Raw genomic sequence first — 15,248 nt, forward strand, 5'->3', positions numbered from 1 at the left:
GGGCACAGGTCGGGCTGAGGGACCCCCTCCACCCCCCAATGCACAAATTTTTGTGCACCAGGCCTCTAGTTTTATATAAGGGACTTAAGCACCCAAGGATTTTGGTGTCTGTGGGTGTGGGGTGGTGGGTCCTGGAACCAATCACAGAACTCATGTGTGTCGTAGGGGTCAGTGCCCCTAATCTCCTCAGTGTTTAAGGGTCAACTATATATTAAATATGGTAACAAGAAATTAATGTAATGTTAACAGTAACATTAAAAATTCAGTCTGTGGTCCAATATCTGTATCTTACTTTAGGAATTATTTCTAAAGACTTTTTAGATTGTTAGTCAGGGGAACAAAACTGACCTAATTATTTTTTGTAAAAGGAAGCAAATAGTCCATCTTCCTGTATGACATTGTTTACTCCTCCTATAACCCCCTGTCAGAAAACCCCCCACAAAAACATTGCTATCAAGGCTTAACTATCTCTTTAATTACTACAGTATTTGCATGACAAAGAATAAAATGAGAGACACCCAAAAAAAGACTAAAGTGATCAAGGAGAATTTTCACTGTACTAATTTAATGTTTACCTGGTAGTGATATGCAGACTGCTGATAAACAGGCTGAGTTACCATCACAGGGGAACTAGATATAGAACGTGACTATGAGAGGAAAGAAAATGGAAAATTATTTTAGGCAAAATTCTTTAAAATAGTTTATAATAAAATTTATCTCAAATTGTTACCTAAACCCAGGCAAATTATAGTTTATTATTGGAAATGTCATTTTCCCACCTCTTATTGATATTATCAACTCCACTTAAGTTTATTAAAATCATCACAGTATTCCTATGTGGTTTTATTTCTATGGTAATGTTAAAACCACCATCAGAAACGTTGCTTTTAGTCCAAAGATTATGAAAATACTAGAGGCTTGGTGCATGAAATTCATGCACTCGGAGGGGGTGGTGTCCTTCAGCCTGGGAGCCCTCAGGGGATGTCCAACTGATAGCTCTTAGCGCTACTTCGGAGGCGGGAGAGGCTCCTGCTACCGCCGTTGCGCTTGCCAGCCTGTGATGTGAGCCTGGCTTCTGGCTGAGCGGCACTCCCCCAGTGGGAGTGCACTGACCACCAGGGGGCAGCTTCTGCATTGAGCATCTGCCCCCTGGTGGTCAATGTGTGTCAGAGGGGCCGGTCATTCTGCTGTTTGGTTGATTTGCATATTAGCCCTTTATTATATAGGATAGGTCTAAGAATATTCAGAGGGCAATGGCAGCTAGACTTAAGGTGTCACTGCCTATTTCCATTGTGGAGACCAGCAGTAGATAATGTGTACATAGCATTTAGACTTGAATGAACAATCATAGCTGATTTTGCCACTGATTTCCGACTACTTATAAATAATCAACATCCTATTTCCTTGTTATGCATTTAATTAAAGCAAATATATAAATTATTGAAGCACTTGTTAAATTCTATTTTATTCATTTGACATTTAAATGAATTAATCATCCAATAAATAAACTTACAAGTGATTTATCTGTTTGGAAAAAGTATACACCTAACACTCAATTATTCAAAGTAATAGAGTAAATCCCCAAATTTAAAACCAGCTTATTAATAAAACAGGCAAGTTGTTTTAAGGTAGGTAAAATAAGCTTTAATGATAGCAATTAAAATTCATTTTCTAATAACAGGGATGTAATTTACATTGTTTTAATGTTTTACCCCAGTAACTAAAGTAAAGTATTATAGCTCTCTTTGCACAATCTGTAGACTATCTATCATATGCTACTAAAATTGCACCATAGATTAACAATGGAAAATAATAATTTATTAATAGATTATAGGAGGAGCAAAACATGATAATCTTAGCAGATACAAAAAAGCATTTGTTAAATTCAATAGCCTTTCATGATAAAAACCCTTAGCAAACAGAATAAAAAGGAACTTCTTTATTGATTTAGGGCATTAATTCTTCACCAGGTTTGACTTTGTCCCTGTAGGGAACATTTGGCAATATTTTTGGTTTTCTAAATGTAGGGAGGCTAAGACACTGCTAAACATCCTAAATATACAGCCTCCCACAACAAAAAGTCATCTGGCCCAAAATGTCAGTAGTGCTGAAGTTGAGAAACCCTGGTTAAAATTAAGAGTATCTTTGAAAACCTACAGTGCATATATACGTATGTATGTATGTATGTATATACAGGGTGCTCCCCAAAATATATATGTACACTATTTTCTGATAGCTCAATTTATGTTATTTTCTTTTCAGATTTAACCCATTAGAATTAATAATTATTCAAAGTGTGTATACATTTTTTGGGGACACCTTATATATGTATATGTGTGTGTATAAATAAAATATTTTATTTTTTTAATTTTTATATATTTTATTGATTTTTTACAGAGAGGAAGGGAGGGGGGATAGAGAGTTAGAAACATCGATGAAAGAGAAACATCAATCAGCTGCCTCTTGCACACCTCCTACTGGGGATGTGCCCACAACCAAGGTACATGCCCTTGGCCGGAATCGAACCCGGGACCTTTCAGTCCGCAGGCTGACGCTCTATCCACTGAGCCAAACTGGTCAGGGCTATAAATAAAATATTAATGGCAACTCACTGGACTTATTTTCTCTTTCAAAACAAGGTCATTGTGTTATTGCATAAACACTATAGCTGAGGTACTGCCAGTGCAATAACTCAATGCGGAAAAACATGAGACACAAAAGAGCAGAAAGCAATAGAGGTACTTTGCATCATAAATGACTGTCTCTGTGAGAGTTTGGCAGTTTAAATATCAACGTTTAAAAATCAAAAGCATTACTACATACCAGCCACAATGTATTGAAAAAATAGGATTTAAAAACCTATACCATTCATAAACTATAGCGTACCTCAGAATAAATTCAACAAAAAATGTGTCAAACTTTTAAAAAAAATATTTTTATTGATTTCAGAGAGGAAGGGAGAGGGAGAGAGAGATAGAAACATCAATGACAAGAGAGAATCACTGATCGGCTGCCTCCTGCACACCCCCTACTGGGGATCGAGTCCGAAACCCGGGAATGTGCCCTTGACCGGAATCCAACCTGGGACCCTTTAGTCCGCAGGCCAACGCTCTCTCCACTGAGCCAAACCAGCTAGTGTGTGTCAAACTTTTTTATGGAGAAAAGGAAATTTGATTGATGGATGGAAATAAAAGAGGACCTAAATAAGTGTTCACTAGTAAGAAAATTTAATATACCCGAATGTTCCAAATTGATCTATATATTGAATCCAATTCTAACCAAAACCCAAACAGGCTTTTCAGAGAATGGAATAAGCAGAATTGTAAAATTTGTATTTGTAAAAGCAAAAACATAAAGATAGATGAGAGACTCCTGAAGAGCACAGTGCCAGAACTGCCCTGTCAGACCTTATGATTCATTATAAAGCAATAGGAATGAAAACAGAATTGCGAAGGGCAGACTTGGAACAGAGAGCTCAGAAAGAGACCCACACATGGAAAACCTGGCATTTGATAAAGGATTTGTTTCAAAACTGGAAGTGGATAGATCAGTCAACACAAACTCCTGATTTGATATCTACATATGAAAAACAGCAACATGACAGTATTTTAAAAATAAAATATAGAATACCTGTATTTTTTTAAAATGTTTTTTAATTGATTTTAGAGAGAGAGGGAGAGGGCTAGGGTCTAGTTAACATCCATCACCACACATAGAACCTTTTCTATTCTTAAAATATACAGCTGCAAAGTTTGACAAAAACATACCTAAACCAAATCTACAGTATATAGCAGAGATGGCGAACCTTTTGAGCTCGGCGTGTCAGCATTTTGAAAAACCCTAACTTACCTCTGGTGCCGTGTCACATATAGAAATTTTTTGATATTTGCAACCATAGTAAAACAAAGATTTATATTTTTGATATTTATTTTATATATTTAAATGCTATTTAACAAAGAAAAATCAACCAAAAAATTAATTCACGTGTCACCTCTGACACATGTGTCATAGGTTCGCTATCACTGGTATATAGTATGCCTAAACTATTTAAAATTATGATAAATTTCAGTTATCAACTTAAAAATGAGAGTATTCTATAATTTTCAAAAACATTTAGAAGATATAGAACCAAAAAACTTTTAAGACTACTTGTCTTAGACAAACTTATGACACATGCACCATTTAGATGTTCATTTTAGTATTGATTGTAGAAAAAACTTAAAATGTCCCTCAATTAGGGAATGTACACTCATACAATGGAATATTATAAAATTTTAAAGTAAGTGAACTAGAAATACTAGAATCAGCATGGTTTAATCTAAAAGACTTACTTATATAGTGTCTAAAAACACCCAAAGCAATACTATATATTGTTTAAGCATACCTATATTTGTAGTAAAAACATGTAAAACAGGAAAGATATTCTGGTTACCTCTGAGGAGGAAAGGAGGGTAAGAGAATGCGAGCAAGGAGACTTTATGTGACTTTACCGTATTTTATTCTTCCCATTAAAAATCTTAAGTTAAATATGGCTAAATGGTAACATATACTAAACTTGAGTGGTAGCTACATGGCTATTATCTTATTATTTGTACTTGTCTGTGGTTGACATTTTTTGGAAATAAAATAAATATTTTAAAAATTAATAGTAATAGATGGAAACCCTTCTAAAATGAAATTACTTACAGGCCAAGGTGGTGGGACAGAAGTTACTTCTGGAGTATGAAAATAAGCAACACCATTATGGTAAGTATAAGGATAGCCAGTTGAAGTTGTTAGGTACATTGTTCCAGCTGCTGGCATTATACTGGAACCTAAAGTAAAGATTAAATAATAATAATTGAAATGCTAAATTTAACTTTAAAGACTGTAATTTCTGAACACTGGAAAATGTTTATCCTAATACACCTATATAGTTACAGTAAAAATTGAATGTTATGTTATTTTTTAATTCTATATGTTAAAATATCTTTGAAGTATATATTTTCAAACTTATTACCTTAAAAATTTTATTAGCTTAAGGTACATAAAAAAAGAAACAAGTTTAATAAGAAATACTAAAATTTCACCAATTCAGACTTTAATATCAGTAAAATGAAACACAAAGCTAACAATTAGATGATTATTTTTACAATGTAAATTATATGTAATTCATTTACTCTACAGTCACTGTAGTAAAGTTCCTAAGACTTAATAAGACATTTATTTGTAAAAGCCAATGGTGAGGGAGGCAGTGAAGTAGGAGGAGATTCTACTTTCTGGAAGACATTTTGGTTCCCCCCTACAAATTCTAAATTGATAAATACCAAATCAAAACTAAACTCGCTATCTGTTAACTTCTAAGTCAAAAACAGAACAGTCCAAATGAACACAATCTATTAATTTGTCAATGGATGTATAATAAGTACCTAATGTTCTTTTTATTTATTTATTTATTTATTTATTTAAAAAATATTTTATTGATTTTTTACAGAGAGGAAGGGAGAGGGAGAGTTAGAAACATCGATGAAAAAGAAACATCGATGAGCTGCCTCCTGCACACCCCCCAGTGGGGATGTGCCCGCAACCAGGGTACATGCCCTTGACTGGAATCAAACCCGGGACCCTTCAGTACGCAGGCCGACGCTCTATCCACTGAGTCAAACCGGTTAGGGCTAGAATATACTTAAGCATCATTATACAGGTAAAATTTCCCCAACCCACCCCTTCCCAATCTAGTATATATTAATTTGTGATGAGAAATATTCATTTGGCCACCAACTTTGCCAAAGTAACTTTATTAAATGAAAGGAACCTGATATTTTAATGAAGTTCTACCGAAAGTTTAATATTTAAAAAAAGAACCATGTAAAAATATTGAAAAATACATTAGTTGTTAATACATACGAGGGATCCCTACTTGTTGTTTTCTTATTGCTGGACCAATGTTTAGTTTCTTATCCTTATAATTCAGTTTTTCAGCCTAAAATAAGAAAATTTTTTTTTAATTATTTTGGTACTATTGTTTATAAAACCAATACGGAAAATTAGTAAGAAACACTTTTTAAAATTCAGACTATAACATTCTTTGATAGCAGCAAGTCACAGTGGAAAGGGCAAAGTTTTTGGATTTAAACAGATCTAGGTCCGAATCTACTGCTCTGACCCTAATTCCTCATCTGAAATAGTCAATTCTCTATTCATGGATTTGGGAATTAATCTACTCATTAAAATTTATTTGTAATCCCAAAATCAATACTCATGGCAATTTAGCGGTTATTAGCTGGCAAGAGCAGAGGTGAAAAATGTGAATTGCCTGACACATGGTTCCAGTTGAGATCAAAGAAGGTGACACTGTCTTATTTCAGCTTTTATACTGTAAACAAGTGTTCTTTCTGTGGTCTATATAGTACCACGTGTTTTGCATTTTTGTCTTTATGTTGGTGATTTTGCTACTTAAAATGGCCTTTGAGTGTGGTGCTGAAGCGCTGGTCAGCGTTGTTAGGCGTAAGAAGGCTGTCATGTGCCTTATGGAGAAGAGGTGGACTTCATTCAGGCATGAGCTGCAGTGCTGTTGGCCATGAAATCAATTATTAATGAATTAATAACACTAAGTATGTCTTTAAACAGAAACACACATAAAATAAAGTTATGTATTGATTGGTTGATGAAAATATTGGGGGCAGAAGCTTGTGGAAACCTAGGCGTATACTTGTAGAAACAGCAGTTCAATATTTGCTAATTCAGTATTTGTGGTGACTTTATAGAACATTGCTACTATAAACAAGGAGAACAGAGTACTTAATATACAATTAATATTTAACTGAGAATTTAATATACAATTCAAAATCTATTTTTTCTAAAAAATTTAATGTCACCTTTGCCAAATTTAAGTTATTACCCCAAATTACAGGCTACAGATTTTTTTAAATATGAATGTTCTTAGATCATATAAAGATTTTCATAGGAGGGGAAATAATCAAAGATAACCTCATTCTAGAAATCCATATGTGTAGTGTTTTTTAGGAATTTAAAGTACTATTAACACTCAGAAAATATATATCCTCACATTCTTAGCTTAAGCAAATAAAGTAAAAAATTAGATTACAACTCCACAACCATACTCATGTAATGATTTGAAATTTCTCTTTAATGCTTTTTTTTATTAATTCAATTTTTTTGTAGGCTAATGTCAACCTTAAGATGCAAATAAATTAAAAAATTTTTTAGCAACTGATCATTGTACTAGAACTGTACTATTAAAATAAACACCACAAAGAATTATTTTGAAAGAAATTCCAAAAAGAAAGTTAAATACATTAAAACATCTTACCTCTTGTAAAATTTTTTGTGCATCTTCTTGTGTTTCAAAAGTGACGAAACCATACCTAAATAAATGAATTATTTTCTTAGAACATTACTTTAGAATTATATTACAATTTAAAAAAAAATTTGTGTTTTAAGAATGGGCCACTGTAGGAGTGAGCATAAAAAACTTAGGAGAATTTTTAGAGAATAGTGAAACTTAACACTATCACTTCCTCTGAGAGTCAGGGGACTAAAAGAAAAAAGCTCAGGTTCCTGAAATAGTTTCAGATCTGAACTGTATAAGATAGAAGAGCATAAGAGATACACGTTTTGGCTTATAAATTAGGATGCAATAAGTTTCAGTCCAGAGCAATAATCTCTTTAAAATAACAGAGGTTTGGCTTAAATAGAAAAAAAAAATTTAATTAAAAAATGTCAACACAAAAAAACTTTTACATTGGTAAATGTGTATACAAATACATTAATTACTATTATGAGCACATATAAACCGATAATACAATTATGTACTTACTAAACAAATTAAACTAGAAATATGTACAATGCAGACTTTACACCTACTTTTCATATCTAATTGTTACCTTCAGAGTATAATTCATATAACATTCAAAATACAAATACATGTTCAAAAAAACCCAAAACAGGTAGACAAAAAGAAATAAAAGAAATAAAAAGCATATCCCTCCAAAATGTAATTTCTATTTAAATAACTTAAGGAAACTCTTTTGAGTAGTGCTATGTTTCTTATTTTCTTAATTATTGTATAAAGTTTCTTTTTTTTAAACAAAGGAATTTCTCTTTTATATTTGGCTAAACATTAAACAAGGGTTAAGGAAGTATTTTTACACTGAGTTTTTTTGTAGAACACATACACCACCCAGTGGAAAAGGCATAAAATAGTTTATACGTATTTCTATGTGATAATCAATGATAAAAATGGATATTACCAAAATACCGCCAATTCTAAAGCTAAACAAAAGAAATACAATCTCACTTTATCATAACATTGTTCATCAGTAGGAAGAAGTCGCTCATCTGTTTAGAAAAAACCTCTCTGCAGAATCCCATTACCTCTTCCAAAGTACCCACTTGTCATGTTGTTTGCCTCTTCTATAGTTTCCTATCACTTCATTGGTCCCTTCTCTTATACCTATAAATACGGACGTCTTGCCTCTCTTTCAAGGAAACAAATACGTACAATCTTTCTCTGATCTCCACTGCCTTAACTATTTTAACTTTGCAGTCAAACTTCTTAGGTAAGTACACTATATAAACTACTTTTTTTTCCCTCTGAAATTTGGCTTTTGCATATACCAACTTACTAAAACAGCTCTAAGGTCATTAGACATTTCTAGACAAATCCTACTGCTTTCTTCTCAATTTTCATTCTCCTTGATTAAGAAATTAAAAATTATTCTTGAGTAATATTTCTCAGATTAGTCCCTTAATGAGGTCTCTGATGCACAACCTACAGAGATTCCTTTGTGTCAGCTTTTTTTTCAAATAAAGCTCGATTTAGTCTAAAGCAGGTATGTAGTTGCAACAATATCTGATTCCTTTAGCTTCTGGTTCCTCAGCTATTGGACATTATCTACTCAACATTAAGTGTTTGCTATGTAACACTGAATGGTCCCTTAGCCCATGCAAGAATAATTCCCAACAAATTACAGTGTCCCCCCTCCTCCAACATACACACACACACACACACACACACACGAGATCAAAAGGGCAAAAGGGAGGAGGAAAGAAGACTGCACAAAAATCTCTTTTGAAAAAATGGAAGCAAAGTAAGTTAGCATGCAAAACCTAGTAACCCAATAAAAACACAATTGCTAATTCCATGTACTATCTATAGTGATACTAACCCTTTAGACACTCCAGCTCTGTCATTTACAATCTTCACTTCTTTTACAGACCCATATTGAGAAAAAAATTTTCTTAAATCATTTTCATTTGTCTAATGGCATGAAAAAAACAAAAACATTTTTTAATTGATAAAAGATGTAAAAACTCATGCTTGTTTTAGAGACAGAAAAGTTTATAAATAAATAATATGAATGAGTATAAGAATACCTCTCATTAAAACAGTGGATGAAACCACTAGGTTATTAAAATCAATATATGTCAATACTTTGCTTTATTCAGAACTACATTGTTAAACATAGTTTAATAGTAAAAAGTTTTAAGCTGAATTGTTTTAAAACTGCAAAGAAAGCTCAGTATTTAAAGGAGTTCTTATTCTCTAGTTGGCCAGTTGAAAAATATAATTTGCATTAAGCATGTCTGTAATTATAGTAAAGAAATACAGGTGGTCCATGCTGTTCGAAGGTTTGTCTAACACCACTTTTACAGAAGACCTACATTAGTACCTGTTTTGGCTAACCAAAAGAAATCCAGAGGACTTCTGCTTTTAGGAGAAAAGGCAAAAAGTGGAAATATGTTCAGCCGTTGTTCTGCAGCAAGCCCGTGTACCACAGAGGCAGCGCAGCCCAGCTCCTCCCCTGGAACTGCACTCACAGCTCAGCATCCAGCTGCTATGGCTCCGAACTGTGCCTGTGAGCATCTGTGCTTTATCTTGATTTATTCTGTGTATCCCTGAGCAAGATGTGTCCTGAGGTGTCAGAGAAGCCTGAGAGAGTGCATGAAGATGCTATGCTTAGCTTAAAACTGGACGTAAACATATTTGGTATGATTTGGTTGGGTATTTTGGGAGGCCTGGGAAACACTAAAAATTTTTCCATATGCATTTATGTCCTCGCTTTAGGACATTTCAGTTTATGAAAGGTTTCATAGGAATGCTCTACTTTCAGGAAGTGGGGGAAACATGTGTTCCTAGAGGGCTCACATGAAGGCAGTGGAACTAAGTTATGTTGGCCTACACCAGTCACTTTTAATCAGCATAGTATCCTGGAAGGGTAGGTCTTAGGAAAGGAATATATTTCCAGACGTTCGTGAACTCATTTTGTGATAACAATGAAGTAGTTACATAATTTAAAGTTTTTGGATGCTTTATCATACTCAAAATATACATTTTAGCTAAATAGACATTATATTCAAAATAAAATTTGAATTATAATTAGACTATAATATATAAGATAGTTTTGGCATATCTAGTTTATTTTTAAAATATTTTTTTGACTTCAGAGTGGAAGGGAGAGGGAGAGATAGAAAGAAACATCAATGATGAGAGAGAATCATTGATTGGCTGCCTCCTGCACACACCCCACTGGGGATCGAGCCCGCAACCTAGGCATGTGCCCTTGACCAGAATCGAACCCGGGACCCTTCAGTCGGCAGGCTGATGCTCTATCCACGGAGCCAAACTAGCTAGGGCTGGCATATCTAGTTTTAATTACTCTCATAATAGACTTATATCACCTTTCTTGCAGTATTTATACTAAATTCATTGCAATTTCATTTTCTGGTTCATCTATAACTGTTTGCCCTAAGAGGATCTTTAAATATCCCTAGAAAATATTTTCTTTATAGACATAGGTAAGCACATGCCTAGCAGCAGAGCTAATGCCTTTTGAGTTCCACTGCTACCTTACTACTTAAATACACTATTGTTTAGTTAGTAACCTGAAGCCTGCTAACGTGGATGGTGACACATACTGAGCTAACTGGAGAATAAATGAATGACTCATTTCAGGACAAAATGAAATTAACACCAGAATAAGACTTTCTATTGGAGAACTGAAAACAAATTAATTCAAAGTATTTTCTGATAAAGAATCAATAGCTCAATTTTGCAATTCAAACTTAAAGGAGACAGAAAGTCAAGATGACTAAATATTACAGAGAGATGGGCTTCTAAAAAAAGTTTTAAAAAGTTTGAGACTTCTTGGGACTACAGTAAACAGTTTCATTGTGGGAATTTATCTATGATTTTGGAAAAGGTTTAAGGGAGGGAATTCTAGCAGTTATCCTAAAGCTATGACTGCATTGTAACAATAGAGCCTCCCAAATTCATTTTGTAGTTTTCAGTAAGTTAGAATAACATAGCCAAATGTTTAATTTATTGATGATTTATTTTAAAAAATATACTAAGCTGTTTTAATATAAATCCTGAACAAGAATAATCAACTTGAATATTTATGGTCTGCCATTAATATTTTCCATAGAAATAAAATATTTAAAATAGGCATTTCATAAGAAATCATTTTTCTTTATTTTTAGTGAACCATTCTTATAGTTGCTTAAGATTCCACTTAATATATCCTTGCATGCCTTTTCTGTAGGTGTTTACTATATGGGGATGCTGTAAAACATCTCACAAAGTATGCCTTTCTGAAACAGCTTATTATATCATTTAAATATATTACTGTTAAGATGCTTTATTCTGACAAGAACACAGGCCTGTTTGGGTGATCAAATTTTAAGTTAGGTGATAGGAAGCAATTTGCAAAAGATGAAAGTCTAGGAGGGTACTCAGGAATCAGAAATAAAAGTTGGGGTAAAGAAACAGGATTTCATAGGACAAATTTTGTGTGTTTTTTTGAGTCTACTTTTGTAAATTATAATCACTTATTTGGGCTTCTGGAGTACTATGCAAGAAAGTATAACTAATATGATATGGTGAAATGAAGAATATGGAGCTATGAGTCAGGAAAGTAGGATTCTAGTCTTTTTGCTGTCACTAAGTAGCTAGCTAGGAGACTTATAGACAGGTCAGTGAGTCTCAATTTCCATGTATGTGAAACTGCACAATTATATATGCTCTATTTAATCTCCAATGTTTTTGAAAATATTCTCTATAATAAGACAAGTTGAAAACTATTAATCATTGTACAAACAGCAAATATGTTATTATTTTTATAGCTGCACAAGGAAACAATTTCCAAGAAATAAAACTACTTCTAATGCAAAAATTACACTATGTTATACACTGAAATAGGTACCTTAAAGTCAATTCCTCCTACGAAGATGCGATTAGGGATCACTGTTCCATATCTTGGGGCACTTGTTGGGTTATTCAAAGGCACAGGTGATGCAGGATTAGGGGATGAAGACAATGAATCTGTTTGTGTCTGATTTGATGTTTGCTGTAAAATAAAATTCTTTTTAAACTTTTAGCACTGGATATCACTTTAAAAAATATGTTTTTATAAAAATATATTTTTATTGATAGCAGAGAGGAAGGGAGAGGGAGAGAGAGAGATAGAAACATCAATGAGGAGAGAGAATCACTGATTGGCTGCCTTCTGCACGCCCCCTACCCTGGTTGAGCCCAAAACCCGGGCATGTGCTCTGGACCAATCGTACCCAGAACCCTTTAGTCTGCAGGTGGACGCTCTATCCACCGAGCCAAACCAGTTAGGGCACGCTGGATATAACTTTTTAAAAAATATATTTTTATTAATTTTAGGGAGGAAGGGAGAGGGAGAGAGAGAGATAGAAACATCAATGATGAGAGAGAATCATTGATTGGCTGCCTCCTGCATGCCCCCCACTGGGGATCGAGCCTGCAATCTGGGGCATATGCCCTAGACCAGAATCGAACCCAGGACCCTTGAGTTCGCAGGTGGACACTCTATTCACTGCGCCAAACTGCTAGGGCTGGATATAACTTTTGATGCAGGCTGAAAACACGTATGTTTCAAAAAGATGTCATTTAAATAAAATATACTTTAGACTTTAATTTTATTCTAATTTATGAAGATTATAATGAAAGCTAGTAACTTTTTTGGGCAACATAAAGATAGGAAATGTAGAATCTACTCCATTATAGTAGATAAAATCTTAACTATATTAACATACTTGTTAATTATTATTAAGTATACCACTAGAATATTATAGCCACTTAAATACTGTAAGTATTAAGGAGGAATTTTAAACTAAAAAAAAAAAGTTTGAGTAACAGAAAAGTAGCCCTGGAAAGCTAGGAGCTGGCCTGGCACAACCAACTTGGTCCTGGTGGTTTTAGGAGTTGGCCCAGAACTCATAGTTAGGCTGTGGTATTCTCGTTAACAGAACACCAACAAGGCTACTCTGTGATTGTGATGGATCGAGATTAAAATAAGACCACTCCATAATCACGTCTGATCATTGACAAAAACAAAAGCGTTGTTCAAACCACGAGAAGGACTAAACATCCTTCTATTCTGGCTGAAATGAGTGACTGCTCCTTCTTCTTTATCAGCTTTAGCCTTGATCTATATCTCTTGCCTACAAGAATTAACATACTAATCAATTACTCCCACTGTCCTGACAACATGCATTTCAGAATAAAGCCCTCTTCCTTGAACTCTAAAAAATGCTTAACATAAGCCTAAACCCTGTAAGTTCGTTTTAACATCATCTTACTGAGAGGTCCCATGGTGTGTACCTTATGAAGGACAATTCAATAGACTCAACTTTATTAAACTACAGATGTGCTCCTGGCAGTCTCTGGCCAAAGAACATTGACAAGTTAATAAACACTGACATTCAGATTTGTTTTTCAGTTCTAACATTATTTTTTTTAATGCACTTGTTAGTTTGAAGATTTGACTGATTGCATTAAAAATTATACTATACCTAACCCTGAATGGGTGGCTCAGATGGTTGGAGCATTATCCTGTATATCAAAAGGTTGAGTTGATTCCCCATAAGGGCACATACTTATGTTGAGGGTTCAATCCATGGTTGGGACATGTACCGGAGGCAACCGATCGATGTCTCTCTCTCTCTCCCTCCCTCTCTCTCTCTCTAAACATATCCTTGTGTGAAGATGTAAAAAAATTATATACCTATAAGTATGCATTTTTATACCAAAGAATTGAGCTCAGTGTACAGTCATATGTTTATAGTTCTAAGTCAGGGGGCCTAATTTAGATTTTAATAAATATAAGCCTTTGCACAATGGAAAGATAATAGACTCTTAAGGTACATCTAAAAAAAGAAGACTTGGGAATAGAATTTTGAAGAGAAATCAATTCAAGAACTTGGTAATTATTTTCCTTCTAGGAACACTAAAAAGACTTCTGGGACAATCTAACATACTAAGTGAGTTCCTAAAAAAGCTTGAAGTTCATAATTTCAATTCTCCGAGAAACAAATACATAAAAATAAAATTTTCAATTTAGATAATGGAATTGTTCTTTTCCACATTTTGTCTTCTCTTTCATTTCATTAGCCAATAAAACCATCATCTCTAAATTAATTTCTGCAAGATGGACAAACCACTAGGCCAGTGGTGACTAGGAGGCTATAGACTGAACCTTATGGGCTCTATTCTCCATATTGTCTTAAGGGGGAAAAACACATACTTTCTAATATGGCAGTTCATAAAAACATCTACTAAACCACAGAAAAGTCATCATATTTAAAATTACTATATTGTTGTTTCCAACTGAAGAAATCTGGACTCCAATCTTAACACAAGCATCCTCTCTGGGCATCTGGAGGTTATTTGTAACTTCACTTGTGGGACACGTGCCTAGAATAGATGATTTTGGGATGCTTAATTTTATTTTTCAACTGTAGATTGGTATTGCTAGAAAAAATAGAATAGTAGATATAATCTTGTCTCTGCCTGTTTAGAAAGTGTAGAAATTATCTATTTGCAAATTTAAAATCAGTCTTCATGAAATTCTCTTACAAAATGAGTTCGATGGATGAGTGCATTTGTTCTCAAATTTGTTTACATAAAAGTCACCCCCATTTTTCCTATCCCGGAGAGAGGGATGGCATGAGCAGAAGTGAACAGAGTGCTTTATTTCCAATCCCGAGAAACTAGTTAACCGGGTGTGGGATGGGGGACGGGGAGGTCAACTTTTTCATCCAATGCACTTCATTCTCCAGCCGCTAAGGCTCCTGCTCTACTGTGGGCTCCATCTGCTTCTCCTCTTTACCACTTATCACTTTCCAACGCACCATTTGCTATGTTTACTGCCTGTCTCTTCCCACTAAAGGTAATGCTCACAAGGGAAGGGGTTTTGCCCGTGCTGTTCCCTGCAGCA

General features: G+C 34.2%; 1 protein-coding gene across 1 annotated transcript in view; it reads right to left on the minus strand.

Annotated features, from left to right (window-relative positions):
• BOLL (boule homolog, RNA binding protein) overlaps positions 1 to 12,326 on the minus strand; it is a 32,339-nt gene extending 20,013 nt beyond the window's left edge. Inside the window, exons 1-6 of the mRNA XM_036319556.1 lie at positions 12,207 to 12,326; positions 9,171 to 9,262; positions 7,313 to 7,367; positions 5,887 to 5,962; positions 4,687 to 4,814; positions 576 to 647 (exon numbers count right to left, since the gene is read on the minus strand). Coding sequence (XP_036175449.1) covers positions 576 to 647; positions 4,687 to 4,803 — 189 coding nt within the window. The 5' untranslated portion in view covers positions 4,804 to 4,814; positions 5,887 to 5,962; positions 7,313 to 7,367; positions 9,171 to 9,262; positions 12,207 to 12,326. The remainder of the gene's footprint in view (positions 1 to 575; positions 648 to 4,686; positions 4,815 to 5,886; positions 5,963 to 7,312; positions 7,368 to 9,170; positions 9,263 to 12,206) is intronic.
• Between the last annotated feature and the right edge of the window lie 2,922 nt (positions 12,327 to 15,248).

This window comes from Myotis myotis, unplaced genomic scaffold (genome assembly GCF_014108235.1).
Source record: "Myotis myotis isolate mMyoMyo1 unplaced genomic scaffold, mMyoMyo1.p scaffold_m19_p_8, whole genome shotgun sequence".
Taxonomy (NCBI): Eukaryota; Metazoa; Chordata; class Mammalia; order Chiroptera; family Vespertilionidae; genus Myotis; species Myotis myotis.